The following is a 16,611-nucleotide window of genomic DNA, read 5'->3' as shown; positions in this document are numbered from 1 at the left end:
GCTCTGGTGAGCTAGATCCTTTATTTACCGCTTAGGCAATCTGGGATTGTCCTCCCCTCCGACCTCAGAACTGCTCTAGACCATCGCTGTCTTCTCCAGGTGGCTGAAGGCAGGGCTCTGGTCCTGAGGGCCACAATGAGGTGTGGTTCCTCCTTTACCATCTCTTCTCGGGGTGGCTTCTGCAGCCCACACTCTGCTTCTCATGGCCACAGGCACCGTTTCTAGCTGTCCAGTGTTGATAACCACCCATCCCTAACATGGTTTCCAACGTTGCCTCCAGAGATGGTGACTTAAACAATGGGGTCCCCATACGTGCAGGACTCCTCGATGGCCAGGTTGTAGCTGCCACCCGCACCTCCCTTGTAGGTGCTGGTTACGATCCTCATCCAGCCCCTCTCACCCTGTAAGGGGCAAGAACTCGGCATTAGTGCCTCAGGACACGGTCCCCTGCTCACCCTCTGTGCTGTAGAACTCCGGTCCGGACAAAGCTGACTCGGTTCTCTCAGCAGCTAGACAATCTAAGAACATGACTGTCTCCCTGTTAATACCTGACTTGTGGCCATTCAGTAGATGTGGCTGACACTTCGTCACCTCCACGTCTTCCCCGTGGCCTCTTCCAGAGTATTCCTGTGCCTTTATTGAGCAAAAGTCTAAACTGTGTCCCACAATCTGCAGGTTTCCTGCCTTGGACTTTTTGTTGTTTTTCGAGACAAGGTTTCTCTGTAGCTTTGGAACCTGTCCTGGAACTAGCTCTTGTAAAGCAGGCTGGCTGTGAACTCAAGAGATCCGCCTGCCACTGCCTCCCAAGTGCTGAGATTAAAGGCATGCGCCACGACCACCTGGCTCCCTTGGACTTTTGACCTAACTCAAACAAGTATTCCTGAAAAACATGAAGCATCGCTACCATCAGGACCACTTGGCCCCAGCCCTGGCCATGGGATAGTTTGGGGAGGAGCCACTGGCTGCTAAGCACTGGTGATACACAGGACAGTAGCAGCCCTGCACAGCTCAGACCTCAGAAGTTGCTTGTATCCTGGTGAGACACAAGCCAGCCCTCCACTCTGCTGCTGGGGAGATGTGTAGATTCTGGTCTGACCTTCAAAAAGGGAACTGTCTTACCCAGGGTTCGCCCCATGAATTACGGACAATCCAGTACTCGGTTCCATCACTGTTGACGCCCCAGCCAGTCACGGAGATGATGTGGTTGATAACTGTCTGGTCCTGGTGCTCGGCATAGATGCCTCCAGTGTAGTTCACCATGTTCTCCGTCACCATTATCCCGCAGCTGAGAGAGCCACCGGTTAGCAACGGGAGAAGCAATTGGCGCTGGTGGTGGCACCTGGCTTACAGTAGTGAGTCCTGCCTGGTGACCCCACCAACATCCCCACTCACCACAGCCAGGGCCTTCTCTACCTAACTACACAGAAGTTCCCTGTTACTGGCAAAGTGGAGCTCAAGCTGGGGGGTCAAAGTGGCCAGGGGGAAGGGTGAACAAGACACAGTTGCACGTAGGTGCACAGACCCAGACCTCTCCCTTACCTGATGGGACCATTGGTGTAGATCTCTGCCATCATCTTCTCCCTACCCGACAGGGAGCCATAGTCACCCACTCTCCAGAGGGTGTAATTCTGGATGGGATGGCACTCTTTGAATTCGGTGCAGGTCCCACACTGGTTAAACTTGTCACATTCTAGAACACAAGAAGTCAGCATGACACCGTCTCCTCATTAGCCCACTAATGAAGCCCGCCCCATCCTCTCCACTTTTCTAATTTAGCCCGCCATTCATTAGCCGATAGCGGAAGCCCTCCAGGTGCCGCTTGATTATGCGTCTCTCAGCTGCGGGCATGGGAAAGCCTCCGCCAGGCCGGGGCAGAACAGAACAGAACACACTTTGATTAGTGCATGCTAGGCACTCTGACGTGGCCCTTCCCTTCTCCGTTAAAGGCTGGGAGAGGACCTCACAGCATGCTGTAATTGAAAACCCAGTGCAATCACTATTAAAATGTAACCAGATGATTGCACTGCTGACTAGTGACTAAGGAGGCCAAAATACTTGATTTAAAGAAATGTGTCCTCTTGTTACTTGGCTTGAGAAATATCAGAATCTGGTTTAAGGAATAGCCAAAGCCATCCCAAGGAGTAGGAACATTCATGGAGGTGTCTCAATACCTCAAATTACACTACATAGCTATAGTGACAAAGACCGGTGCTGGCGTAGAAACAAGACAGACAGACAAAACAGAGAACCTGGAAATAACTGGCAAAGCTCTGCCCCTTAAACTCAAGACAAAGGAGTAAAAACATACATTGGAGGAAAAAAGCCTATTCAACCAAGGGTCCTGGGAAAACTAGATATCCACCTAAGAAAAATAAAGTTAGAGTCATACTTTTCATCCTGTACAAAAATCAGTTCCCATCGGATCAAAGACCTTAACCTAAAACCTGAAACACAAAGTTCTAGACAAAAATACAGGGAATAAATACCCCTCAAGATGCTAGGGTAGCTAGAACTTTCTGAATAGAACACTAATAACACAGGAGTTGGCTCCAAATAACAGACGAGACACTGGAAAAGAAAACGTTTCCGTATAGCAGAGGAAACACTCAGCAGAGCACACAGGCCAGAAGAGGGGAGAACCTTTGCCAGCCCCATTCCAGACGCGACTGGAATCTAGAACTTACAAAGAACCACATACCAGCGAATGACTACAGGAAACATAAACTGTCAAAACTGAATTTAAAGGCGGTCTGGACACGGTGGCACACACCTTTTTTGTTTGTTTGTTTGGTTTTTGTTGTTGTTATTTGTTTTTGAGCCAGTTTCTCTGTGCATCCCTGGCTCTCCTGGAACTCACTCTGTAGACCAGGCTGGTCTTGAACTCACAGGGATTATCCTCCCTCTGCCTCCAGGGTGTTGGGATTAAAGGTGGCATACATTAATTCCATCACTCAGGAGACAGGAAGGTGGATCTCTGAATTTGAGGCCTGGTCTACACAGCAAGTTCCAGAACAGCCAAGGCTATTACAGTGAGCACTGTCTCAAAGAGGGAAAAAGAAAAAAGTTCAACATCCCTAGTCATCAAGCCGTCAGAGAAATGCAAATTAAAACTACTTTGAGAAACTACCTCATCCTGGTCAGAATGACTATCATCAAGAAATCTGACCACAAATGTTGGAGAGGAATTTGGGGGGAAAAAGGAACCCTTATTTACGGCTGGTGGGGGTTCAAATTAATATATCCATTATGGAAATCAGCTTGGAAATTGCTCAAAAATTAAAAATAGAGCTAGCATATGGCCCGGCTGCTTCACCCCTGCAGACATACCCTGAGCACTGAACGCTCTACCGTAGAGACGCTTGCGTGTCCACACTTATTGCTGCTTTATTCACCGCAGCAGGAAAGAGCTGGAGTCAAACCCCTGTCCATCAGCAGATGAACGGATAACGAAAACCTGGCACATGTAAAACAAACACTATTCCGCAGAAAAATGAAATCACATTATTTGCAGAATGAATGGTCTTAGCATTTATAAAGCGAAGTGGCCCAAACTCAGAAAGAAAAAAAATCCCTGTTCACCTTTTATGCAGATCCTAGCCCATGTGTACACGTGTGTGCAGGCACACAAGAGCACATGTGTGTAACGCAGGGAGGACAAGTAAAGGTAAGAAGGGCAAATGCTAGTGACATCACATCTATAAGATGTTCCGTGTCAGTCCTATGAATAGCCTTTCAAGGAACCACATGTTGGTTTTTCTTTTTGAATTTTCCAGACAGGGTTTCTCTGAGGTCCTGGCTGTCCCGGAACTTGACCTGTAGATAGGGCTGGCCTTGAACTCACAAAGGTCTGCCTGCCTCTGCCTCCCAAGTGTAAGGATTAAAGGCGTGCCCCAGAATCACCTGGTGGAATCAAGATTTTCTGAATACAAAAATGTGCCCTGGATGGGCAGGGTCCCTAAGTGATTTCACGAGGGCCTGTTGTCTCACTGGGGGATCTGAATTGTAAATTATGCTTTGTGTTGAACACTCCTGCAGAATGCCAAACTTGTATTCATTAAGCAAGAATTGTAGTTGTCCAAATAACAGAATGTGAAGGTTGCTAAAAGTATGTTGATAATAATCGTAGTTTTAGAATTTCTGAGATACCTGGGAATAGTGCTTTTATCGCACTATACCAAAACTCAAAGAGGCACATACTGGGAATCTGAAAATACTTAGAAACCAGCACGTTTCCGCTGTATGTTATAAATTCTAAAATATATCACTGTTGCTGAATAAATGTACTTTGTTTAAAAAAAAAATTAGGGAAAAGAAAGAATTAGGTCTGAGGGCTGGAGAAATCGGTCAGTCAAGTGCCTGCCATTGCAATCCCGGGGACCTGAGCTCGATGGGGCTGGTCTAGAATCCAAGCCCGGGGCGGTGAAGCAATGCGGGTCTCTCTAGTCCACTTGCCAGCCAGGCTAACAAAATGGACGCACTCCAGACTCAGAGGACAAGGTGGAGCGCAGAGGAGGACACCCGTGAGGCTGACCTCAGTCCAGACCCTTCCCCAGGGCAGTAAACTCCTGAAGGATGACATCACCAGTTCATTTTGTCCCTCAGGTGTCATTGCTCAGTGTGAGGTACGCCAGCAACAGGGAGGCCTTCATTTGTTCCTATAAGAGGGGATTGTTGAGTGGGTCTGATGAACCCAACCACCTGTGAGTCTGGAGGGGACCAGAGGGACCTAGCCTCAGCTGGATGACACCAGTTTGGGAGTGGAGGAGAGATAGGACCCCAGGAACATTCCACAAAGCAGTCCCTGGCCTCTACCCTGAATCTGTTCCTGGGTTTATCCATCCAGGACAATGAACTCAGCCAATTAGGCCACAGAATTCTTTCAATTCTTTGGGAGTGAGGCAGTAGGGTCCATGAGGTAGCTAGACAAGGGGACACCATCCACAGGGGTGTTGTAAAGTGACCAACTGCCCTCCAGGTACCTGAGTCCCCAGAACATCCTGCCGCAGCCACGAGGGATGTTTATGGATCTAAGTCCCCCAGAGCATCTTGCTCTAGCCATGAGGGACCAACTGCCCTCTCTAAGCACCTTCTGAGTCGTCGTCCCTGCCCCCAGCATCCTGCTGTAGCCACGAGAGCATTCTAAGGATCAAAGTTTACAGCCAGGAAGGATGGATTTGAGTTTCCTTTTCTTTGGTTTCCAAGGAAAGCAGCCCGAAAGGGACGTGCCAACCATAGGTTTCCGGGCCAGGCAGCTCTGCCTACTGTCCAGGACTGTCCAGGACTGTCCAGGACTGCTGGGCCAGGAAGCAGCTGGTGCTCCATTTCAGCTGGGCACGTTAACTTGCAGCTCAGAAAGCAGCCCCACCACCTGCTCTCTGCTCCAGACCAAGGGAAAGAGACACTTCCTTCCATCGGCTGCCTGCTTATAAAAGGCCCATAAAACCACCCAAATGCCAGGTATGAGAATTCACACACGCACACATCCAGTCCTGGCTACAGGGGTGTGGCTCTGCTTATATATTTACTTTCAATACTGGAGACTGAGCCTCCTCATGGACGGCAGGCAAGCGCCATCACTGAGCTACTTCTCCAGCCTGGAGTGCTCTTCTGGTGTCTCTCCACGCTGACTCAGCAGGGACCATGGGTTCCAGCTTCCTGCTACCCTAACCCCAGCCCACCAGGTTCGAGTGACATCAGACCATCCAGCTCTTCCTAGGGGCTGCAGTCTCCACCCCCACCCTCTTCAGCATCCCAGCCGGTATGACAGACGTGGGATCCTCGGCTCCTGGCCACTCTCCCTTGAAAGAGGAAAAAGACCGTGTACAGCAGTGTGGAGGCGCAGGCAGGGGCCTACCTTGGTCCTTGGCCTGGTAGTTGTTGCAGGTCTCATCAGGGATGCCATGCTTATGGGCATAGGCCCACACTGGAAGGTCATTGCCACCTTCGCAGGAGCCAGCGTTGCCACAGTCGATGACGTTCTGCACTGAAAGCATGGTGGAGGGCCACGCACCTTTCCTCTTGATGTTGATGCGGTCTGCAAAAGTCATCACGCTGGTCAGCACCGCCCAGTTCCCCCAATGCCACAAGGCTCTCTGCCTGCTGCTCCCTCTGTTGTGCAGGCCTCAGCTCAACTGTGGCTTCAGGGACATGTTCTGGTCTTCCTCGGGCACTGTGAGGCCTGTGTGTGTCTGTAAGTGGCAGGGCCAGATCCCAAGGAGCTACAGGATGGCAGCAAAACCACCTGTGTGAGGAGGCTAGTGACCAGTCACTGACCACACGGAGAAGGCGGGCATGGGCATCGCCAGGGAAAATGGCAGCCTAGGGAGCCAAACACCAGCACGCAGCGCTCATGTGTTGGTCCCACACACTGAGGGGCAGCTAGGATCATCATAACATCCACCAGGGCATGGCTGACCTGCGTCCTGAAAAGCCTCTTGCTCTTCATCCTCAGGCTACACACACAGCCCACACCGGTCCTGCTACTCCCTTCCCCAGGCCTCATCTCCTCCAGCCTCACCTGCTCTTCCCCAACCAAAGTCTACCCTTGTTTTCTCTCCATCCTACAGACTTCAGCCCTGGGTCACCTCCCGTACTCTCCCACTCTGGTCCTGCTCCACAAGGTTGCCATCTGACAGCACAGAAGCTTCTAGAACCACCCCTCACATACCCTGCACATACACCCTTGATGACCTCAGAGAGCACGGCACGGAAATACTCAAAAGCAGACCACCTCGTCTCATCACCATTTAGACCCACTCCTGTGCCACAACAGAAAGCTGCCCAAAGCCACGGGCCCACCCTTCCTGTCTTGTTCCCAAGATTTGGCTCCCTATAGCCTTCCTTCCTCTACATTCCCATCAGGAGTGCACCTCTCAATGAGGGGCATCCCCAAGCCCACAGACCCGCCCTTCCCTGAGTCCAACCCAGGGTCCCAGGACTCTACGCCTTGCCTCAGCAGCGCGAGGTGGGGTTCACCACTGCCTATGTCTCTTTGGCCTCCCAAGCTGCTGTTGCCAAGGTCCCTAGCTCGACATCACCCATCCATCCTAACCCCTCTTCACCCTCACGAGACTTCTCTTCCAGAGGGGCAACTCCACCCTTCCGGAAGTGCCTGGGCTGTCTCTTCCACATTCAACCTTAGCAGTGTTTCTTGAGGTTTGCTGAGAGCCCTTTCCTCCTATTCTCTGTTCTCTCCCTTCTGGTGACCTCAGCTAAGGCCCAACGTCAGTGGCCGGCTGGATAGCCTCAGGCCTGGTATCCCCTACCTCTGATGCAATGTCTAGCTTCAACCTGACCAACTACGTGGCTCCAAAATTTGCAGGCTCCTTGGGATGACCCTTCTACACAATCCACTCTGCCTCTTCTAAGTTGGCACCCTTTTCATTCTCAGAGTTCCAGCCCCACCTTCTGTGTGCTGTGCAAACTGTAGACGCAAGCCAGCAGGAGCAAGCTCTATTCTGTGGACTTGTACCACAGCACAGGGGGCAAGATGATGGGCAAGCAGAACAGCACTGCCAGGCAACATTCTGGGGAGCACCCAGGGGCTAAGGTATCAGGTACATAGTGCAGTCTGGCAAATGTCCATCCGTGGTGGTCTGGATGAGAACGGGCCCCGCAGAGAGGGTGGACTGTTGGGGGAAGGTGTAGGACATGTGGCCTTGATGAAAGAGGTGTGTCACTGGGGCTGTGCTTTGAGATTTAAGAAGACCACACCAAGCCCAGGTCTCTCTGCCTCATGCTTGTGGACCAGAGACCTCAGCGACTGCCCCAGCGTCATGCCTGCTGTCACGCTCTCCACCATGATGGTCATTGACTTCCTCTCTGAAACGCTAAGCAAGTCCCCAGCAAATGCTTTCCGAGTTGCCTTAGTCATGGTGTCTCTTCACAGCAACAGAACAACGACTAAGACGCCATCCAAGGAGAGAAGTGTGAGGGCCTGAGGAGAGTCTTGCACATGACGGTGCCTAGGCCTCAGCTGCCGGTGCGGACACGAGGGAGGAGCCAGACTTCCGGCCAGAGGTCAGAGAAGGCCCTTGTCATTGATGGTCTCAAGGATGGAAATATGATGGGACTCTGGTTTAACAGGCATATTCTGGAAATCTCTTGCCGGAGACCAGCAGGAGTCAGGGTGCTGGGAAAGACAACACCTAGTTCCTCCACAAGGGCTGTTGGGAGAACTAAAGAGCCTGTGAACTGAAGAACAGTTCAGAGGAGCAACAGATGACTCAGATAACCCCTAAGCTTTTTCCGGAATATCCTCAGGGGAAGGCGGCCTTGTTGGTGGCTGAGATGGGGAGGGTGGCCTGCACATCTGGGCTTGGAGACAGCAGGAATGCAGGCCAGAGGGTAGCAGCAGACGGATACAAAAGTGAGTCTAGGCAAAGATCAAAACTGGGAACACAAGCCGGATGGTGGCGCTGCACACCTTTAATCCCCAGCACTCGGGAGGCAGAGGCAGGCAGATCTCTGTGAGTTCAAGGCCAGCCTGGTCTACAGAGTGAGTTCCAGGACAGCTAGGCCTATTAGAGAAACCCTATCTTGAAACAAACAACTGGGAACACAGACTTCAGAAGTGTGGGAAGCAGTGAAGTCAAAGAGTAGGGAAGGTTGGTAGCAAGGAGGCTGGTAGGGAGGGGGGCTGGTAGGGAGGGGGGCTGGTAGCGAGGGGAGGTAGGGAGGGGATGGTAGGGAGAGGGGAGGGGCCAGTAGGGAGGGGGCTGGTAGGGAGAAAGAAGAAAGGAAGTGTGGCTCAGTGAGGGCCTTGCTTCACCCCAATGGGAGGAGGCCTGGGCACAGACTGGTGAGTCTCAAAAGTGACAAGAGGTAGAGTGGAAGTTGGAAGCTTGGAGAACCCAACGGGAGCAAGCGGTGGGACAGTGAGAGGTGGGTGGGACCAAGGGGCTCTTGGTCACGGCAGGGAGTGCCTGATGAAGGGAAGGAGAGGGCCTCCGGTGATGAGGACGGGTGGCCTCACAGAGAGAAGCTTGGATGCTTAACCGCCCAGAGATGGGAAAGACAAACTGGTTCCATTGCTGCCCTGCTGGCACACAGCCAGGGACCTGTGGACGTCCCTTTCTAGTGCGACACAGAAAAAGAGGAAGCAAGGCCTTGACAACCAATGAAGATGTCAGAGATCAGGAAGAAAGGATGAAGCAGCCATTTTCCCAGAGCCGTTCTGCTCAGAGTGATGGGGAAGATGCAGCCTCGGGCAGGCCCAGGCCCATCTTAGATGGCCTAAGACCCAATGGCCTCCAGCCGTCTCCCTGCGCCCCAGCAATGTCCTGCACCCCCATGTACCTCACTCCACCGACCTTTTCTGCTCCCCATCACCCTCACCCCACCCTGCACTCTGCTGAGGTCTTTTTACTTCCCCAACACCAGCCCTGCGACCTTACCCTAAAGGCTCTCGACTTTGCTCGGATCCACCGCCATGGGCCTTCCCCACACACCTTGCCCCCTTGACAAGCCCCTCTTGACCTTCCTATGCCGAACCTTCTCAGGCCACCTTCCTCTTCCTCCTTCTCAAGAGTCAGCAGTACATTCCCGACCCCAGAGGTGACTCTACGAAGGGCCACAGCTACACCTGGCTGGCTCTGTCAAGAAGCCCTTGCCCTGAAGAAAGAGTCCAAGCTGAAGGGCTGAACCCCAGCTGTCACTCTTCTCACAATGGAGTCTTCTGGGCGGGCAGGTGAGAGGCCTATATAAATAAGCCCCTGCAGGCACAAGGGCAGCCACTTCACCCCGGGCTCTACCAACAGCAGGCCAGACCAGAAAGACACAAATCACGTGAAAGGTCACTGCCCCATCTCACTCCCAGCCAGGAGAGTTGCTTCCCATTGGCTTCCAGGGGCCACGCTGTGGCAAAGCTGAGTCTATACGCTCCAGGCAAAATGGCACTTCCGGCCCCTGCCTGCTTCCTCTTCCAAGGAAGGACACAGCAGCTCCCCTCCGACAGTGTGGACTTCAGTGGGGCTAGCTCTTCCTTCGGCACCTTCTTCTTGCCTCTATGGTGGCCAGGCTAAGATTTAACTTGTTCATCTCAAACACTGACTGCAGTTTCACTTCCCTGACCTAGTAGGGCCTCAGCTCAGTGACTGTGAAAGGCTGCTTCCATCTCAGTGGCTGAAGTCACAAGGCCTGGGGGAGGGAGGGTACCCAGGAGTCATTTGTCATGGGTTCTAGTTCCAGCCTGTCCCACAGAGGCCCTAAGTGGGCCCACAGGAGAGAACGGCAGAAAGGTAGTCACACCACTCTGTGAGCTGTGGCCATCATGGCTCACCTGGAGGCAACCTGGGTGGTGAAGAGCAGCCACCACCTGGCCCTGCCCAGGGCTTATCGCGGAGCTCCGGGCTACCCACCTGCCATGGCGCTGGTGCTCCCGTGGGCCCAGCAGGAGCCGCAGTACTGTGGGATGTGCTGGTTCCTGGTGACGCTGACGTAGTTGACACCATCCACATTTCTCCAGTCCCAGCTCTTGGGGATGTCCGATGGGGACAGGTACTCGTGCGGCCGAGGATAAGTCCTGGGAAGAGGTAACCAGCATGGAGATCAACCCTGGAACACCTAGGGCCTCCCCTCCCCCACCAGGGCCACAGACCCAGCCAGGCAGTGCCCTAGGGAACCTTCCTCCCTTTTCCAAAATGTAAGCGTTTCAGGGCTCGATCCTTCACCACCAGAAAAGCCACCACGACTGGAAGCTGATGGTGACTGAGCATGACTTCAACACCCTAGTGCTCACCAACTATGGACAGAGACGTGAGGCCTGCCCAACCTAGCAAACACCAAAGCTCCCCGGATATGAAAGTCATCCCAAAAGGAAGGGATGAGATTTCCCAGGCCTAAGGAGGCAGGGTGGACCAGAGAGAAGAAAGGTCCCAGGTGGCACGGGGCGCGCACCTGGCCCAGAACTGTACCCTCTTCCTCCCCAGGCACAGCCCCGCGCCCACCTGCGCCCCAGCTGGGCCAGCTGATCCCCGCGAAGGGGCCGGTAGCAGGTCTGGCCCGGGCGGAAGTAGAGGCTGGCCCGCGCCGCGCCCGCCAGCAACAGCATCAGCAGCACCAGCCGCAGCTGCAGCACCGACCCCGACGACGCCATGCTCCTGCTCCTCGGCCTGCTCGGACCCTGGATCACGCGCCGGACCTTCGACCCCTTGACCTGACCTGCGACCCACGCGCTCAGGCCACCCCGCCCGGTCCTTTAGGAGGCGCCCAAGTTAGACACACCCCAGAGGCGGGGCCTTCCCGTTGCTCCTGCCCCGGCCCCGCCCGGCAGCCCCCAGGGCAGAATCTGCTCCCAGCGGGATCAGCATAACTTGGGGTCACACAACCAGACTCGGACCTGACAGTGTCACCAGTCACTGTGATCGCATGGGGACTCACTGAACACAGTTGAAAAAACTTACTTTCCAGAGACCCAGGCATCGTGGGGCAGGCTCTGGCTTTGCAGGCTTCCAGGCAGATCCTTCTGCCTCCCCTAGGAGCACACAGAGATCCCCCGAGTCTCAAAGAATGAGGTATGGGTCATCCCCAGCGTTAGACCCTAGCCTGGTTTTCTGAACCCCACTCCCCAAAAGGTCCAGGCTCTCCTTCAGAGAGAAGGGAAGGCATGATCCTTCTAGACTTAGTCGTAAAGGAAATTTTCACTTGGCATATATATCATGATTCTGGGAAAGGGTCCCAGTAACCAGACTCTTCCAAGATGAGGAACCGAGAGAGAAGCGGGACCCGGATCTAGGTTTTGTAATCGCAGAATTTCCCGTTCCTCCTATGCCCCATGAGTTATAGTTAGCAGCACCAGGCCACAACGCCATCTCCTTTTTCTGTAAGAAAAATCCCCTAGTATTTTGTCTCAGGGTCTCTCCAGGTGGAGATGGGACGTTCCCAGTGACCAGCCAGGATACTCCTTGCCTGCCCTTGATGGCAATCAGAAATCAACATGCCTGCCTTTCCAGAAGCTGCTGGATACCTCCTGCCAGAGCAGAACAAGGTCTCGCAGGGCAGATTTGCGGCTCCCCAATAGCCCAGTAGTTTGGGGCCCTGTCTCTATAGAGTGGTCGCTGAGGCACACAGCATGAACCCGGGGATCTGTCTGTTGCTAGCCTTCATCTTGAGAAGTCACGGTGACCTTCCTCCTCCTTGAGGAGGTAGATGAGATGAGGTGAAGGAAGCATTCCAGTCTGAATCCCCTAAGGCAGTTCTCCCCAATGGTGACCCTGTATAGACGTTAGAGTCCTATGATCCTCTCTGGGGGGGAGGGATGAGGAAATGCCATCTCACACACGGGTTCCATGTGGGCTCTTCCTTGCCTCCATGGGGGGGGGGGGAACGACATACGACCCTGGATTTACAGGAGCAGGGAAAGTCGGTCTTTGTGATTCTATGAAGTCATCTTCGTAAGGTCTACTGAAGTGGGGAGGAATTGTCTCGGGAGAAAACGACAGAGGCCAGCGATATAGTTCAGCGCGAGAGGATGTACTTAGCGTGTCCAAAAACCCAAGTTCAGTCCCTGGCACAAACAATGAGTAAATGAATGAACGAATATTTAAAAAATTAAGTCTTATTTTTAATAACGTGTGTGTGTCTATGTGTTACTTGTGCACGTGAGTGCAGGTGCCCTTGGAGGCCAGAAAAGCACGCCCAACACCATGGAGCTGGAGTTACAGGCAGTTGTGAGCCAACAGATGTGGGTGCTGAGGACCCAATGCTGGTCCTCTGAAAGGGCAGTCTGTGCTCTCAGCCTCTGAACTAATTCATTAATTAAAATGAAAGAAGGAAGGGACGAGAGAGAGAGAAGAGAGAGAGAGAGCTGTAAACACTTGGTGATAGCAGTGTGTCACCACCCCCCAGAAGCTAGCCAGGTCTTAGTGGTACAAAGTCCACATACACATTCCAAGGCATTGCTATCAGCTTGGAGCTAACAGGCAGGCAGGCAGGTCCAGGACTGAACTCCTGTGTCTCCTGCTGGTTTACAGGCATCACGGTGTTGTACACATACACCCTCAGCTTACCATCCCTTCTGGCCACATGATGTCAGCAGCCTGGGGTTGCTGGGAGCATGCTCTGGCATTATCACAGCAAACCATGCACTTAGAAGCTATTTAGTTAACTCCGAAGGACCTGCCGTGAGGTTATGTGACCCTGCAGTCATGTAGTGCCCCAAACTTGGGCGGGTCCACTTTACCTTGGCCCCAGAAAATTGCATAGCAGATATGATGATCTTAGTGTCACCTGCCTGGCAGGAGGTCACAGAGGCTAATAGGCACCCAGAGTCTTGCTCTCTAAGTCCTTGTCACAAGGTAGCATTTTCTCACTAAATGCTGCTTAAAGGAGTGGGTGACGTGAGATTCCCCTCTGTATGCTGTGAGTATCATTGGCTAATAAAGGAACTGCTGTGGACCTATAGCAGAGCTATAGGAAGACAGCAATAGGCAGGGGAAACTAAACTGAATGCTGGGAGAAAGGAGGATTTAGGGAGAAGCCTTGGAGCCACCGCTGGAACTTTGCTGGTAGGCCACAACCTCGTGGTGATGCACAGATTAATGGAGATGGGTTAAATTTATATGTAAGAGTTAGCCAGTAAGAAGCTAGAGCTAATGGGCCAAACAGTGACTTAATTAATATGGTTTCTGTGTGATTATTTCTGGGCTGAGCGGCCGGGAACCAACTAGCAGCCTCCTCCAAAAAGTGGGGTAGGAGCTGCAATATTACAGGCTAGTGAGGTGTGGCATCCTAGATGGGTAGAAGTTCGTTGGAGCCTCCCTAACCCAGAACTGGTGAGGTGATGAGAAGAGAGAGGTAAGTGGGAAAGAAGGGGGCAAAGAGTCCAAGGGCTCTCGCCAAGAAGAAAATGCAGCCTTGACTCATTCTCCATATATGTTAGTTCAGCCCCTTGTGATGGGTCTGACTCAGGACGGCCAAGCTGGAATCTCAGTGCCACTTGGGTGGTACCAGCCGCCCTGCACCTGCAGTCAGACCCCACTGGCTGCCCCGTTTTGTCGTTTTCTAAGTCCACCCTAGGGCAACCTTTCCCACGGTTTTGTTGGTTTGGTGTGTATGTCTGTATTCTGTTGCAGGGACATTCACCCATCAAACTCCAATTTTACTGGAGCTGGCCTGGAAAGACCTTGGTCCCAAGGGTCCTCTGAAGGACACGTGGATAAAGGGACATGATTGCTAGGACCTGGGAAGTGCTGGCCATGTGGTCTGCCTCTGCCCTGGTCCCGTGCACGCTGGAGGCTGAGTTCATTCCTGTGACAGTCTCCCTGTCTCTCAGATCAGACTCACTGGCCTGGCAGCGTGGAGCCACACAGCCTGAAAGGTGTGTTCCCTTTTGACAGCACTTCACGTGTCAGGGAGATCATTTTGGAGATTGTGATTCATCTTCTAATCTGGGCCTGAAAGGAAGGAGGCTCAGGGCAGGGCCTGCACCTTCCTGCCTTGGAGGCCCTACTTACCCACGTGTTGCTTCTAGCCGCTGTTTTATGAGCAGTCGTGTGTCTCTGCCACCCAGGCTCGGGGCACAGTTGAGCAGGTGTTCATGAACTGGGCATGTCTCCGGAAACTACCCTACAGTTCTTTGCCTGAGTGGCTGGCCACGTGCCCTGGGCTGTTCTCAGGTAACTGAATCATGCCAGCATCAGGTGTTGCTGGAGCAGATAACTCCGTCCTCCTTTGAGTCTTCCTCCCGTCCTGAGCGGGAGAGGGGTCAACAGATACATGAGAAGATGGTACCACCAGTGAGGTCCCCGCTTAGCATGAGTCTTGTGGGTACAGATATGAATCTGGGGGCAGGGGTTGTAGTGGTTTTTTTTAAATATTCCATAAAGTCTCCTGGCAAACACATGATCCAAGGCCACAGACACAAAAGACTATTCATTTCTAAAAATAAGGTTGATTTCCCCCCCCCCTCGTCCTAATAAAGAACAACATGCGTATTTTTGAGTTAGGCCAGGGTCAGCCCACCTTCCTAAGCCTATGGGAGGGTGGACTAGAGTTCGTGCATATTCGTGCATATTCGTGCATAGCAGAGTGGCCTCAAGATCTTTTCTCTCCTTCTTCCTTTGTGCGGTATTTGTCTGGCTCCCACCCTGGCGGGCTGCACACACTTCCTATTATTGCGCATTCCTGAGTGGGGCCACATCCTGGAGACGGCGTTTGTTTTGATGGCTGCTGACAGTGTTCCAGGAGCGGACTGGTTCTGCAGGGCACCATGGCCTCCTCGCCAGCCACAGGCCTCCTCTTTATCCTCTCAGTCAACGGCCAGAAGCCTCGTGCTAACTCACAGACATCCAGGCGGAGAAGGCCTTCTGCTCCGGTGGCTCAGCTTTGTCATGGACCCTATCACTGTCCCCAAGACCGTCTGGCTTCACATCCTGACCTGCTGTCGGTTGGCACAGGCTCCGCCGTGAGAGTAGCTTCCTGGAGTCACGTTCCTGAGGTTGGTTTCAAGGCCATTACTTCCGGAACACGCTGCCTGCAGCCGGGCACCTAATATATGTGTCGCTGGCACATGAACCCACCCTTGAGGTCTTTTTCATGGACACCAGCACCCATGGGGTGACACTGAGTCTGTGCCAGGCAGGCTTCTGCTTTCAGCCTGGGGTGGGGGTGGGGTCACAGAGAGGGGGCCCTTGCACTCTCCCAAAGGGAGACTGAGAAAGTGGAATGTGCTTAGAGATGGTAACAGATCGGTGGCTAAGGACCTGAGTTCCAGCTCAGGATCCCCTCCTTAAACTCTGGCAGTGATGACAGACTTGTTAATCCCAGTGCTGGGAAGACTGAGTGTCAGATCTCTCAGACTTGTTGATCCGTCAGCCTAGATTAATTGGCCAGTTCGAGGCCAATGAGAAACCTTGTTTCAGAAAACAAGGTAGATGGCCCCTGACCTCCAAAGACATCTATGCATGTGTGCGCGCACACACACACACTCATACCACACGCCTACATAAGACAGGGGAGGCTGCGGGACTGGGGTCCTTTGCAATTATTTTCTTATCCTGTTATCTGGGACTGAATGATGAGGCCACAGCCGTCAGTTGTTCTGGAGGAAGATGGGTGCAGAGGGAACCACGTGGGTGTCCAGTCCAGCCTTGGTACACGGGAACAGCAGGCCAGTGTGATAAAGCCGAGGACGCTCGCTGGCGAGATCTCAGACGAGTCATCCGACCACCAGGCTACAGGGAAGGTCCCTGCCACCTCCTGACGCCACATGAGTGCCCAAAGCCACTTGCACCTGGTCCATCCATCATTCTTCACCTGGCTTTCCCCATCCCTCTCCACGTTTCCGTGCTCGGAGGACGTCTGGTGCCTGTCTCATGACAGCAATGCAAGGGGTCAGCTTACCTCATACGGTGGTGAATCTTGGTTGTCTACTTGACAGACCTGGGCAGAGTAAACCTCGGTGGAGGAGTTGCCACCCTCAGATTGGTCTGTGGGCATATCTATGACCCTTTTCTTGGTTATTAATTAATATAGAAAGGTCCAGCCCACCATGGGTATCACAATCCATGGGAAGGTGAGCTTTGACTCTGTGGAAAAAAGGACTGAACATGAGCCTGGAAGCAAGTCAGGAAAAAAGTCTACTGTTTTGTGTTAATTTCATTGGTTAAATAA

The 16,611-nt window shown here is 52.9% G+C and overlaps 1 protein-coding gene across 1 annotated transcript; it reads right to left on the bottom strand.

Moving 5' to 3' along the window:
- Positions 1–2: 2 nt before the first annotated feature.
- Ctsz (cathepsin Z) lies at positions 3–11,221 on the bottom strand. Its single transcript, XM_005362776.2, has 6 exons — positions 10,947–11,221; positions 10,359–10,522; positions 5,855–6,034; positions 1,540–1,690; positions 1,120–1,285; positions 3–401 (listed from the first exon to the last, which is right to left on the bottom strand). The coding sequence occupies exons 1-6, from the start codon at positions 11,093–11,095 to the stop codon at positions 291–293; spliced, it is 921 nt and encodes a 306-aa protein (XP_005362833.1). The 5' UTR covers positions 11,096–11,221; the 3' UTR covers positions 3–290.
- Positions 11,222–16,611: the final 5,390 nt, after the last annotated feature.

The sequence above is a fragment of the Microtus ochrogaster genome, linkage group LG8 (assembly GCF_000317375.1).
Source record: "Microtus ochrogaster isolate Prairie Vole_2 linkage group LG8, MicOch1.0, whole genome shotgun sequence".
NCBI classification, from domain to species: domain Eukaryota; kingdom Metazoa; phylum Chordata; class Mammalia; order Rodentia; family Cricetidae; genus Microtus; species Microtus ochrogaster.
Note: the sequence above shows the minus strand (reverse complement) of the source record. Positions and strands in the feature narration are given on the sequence as shown.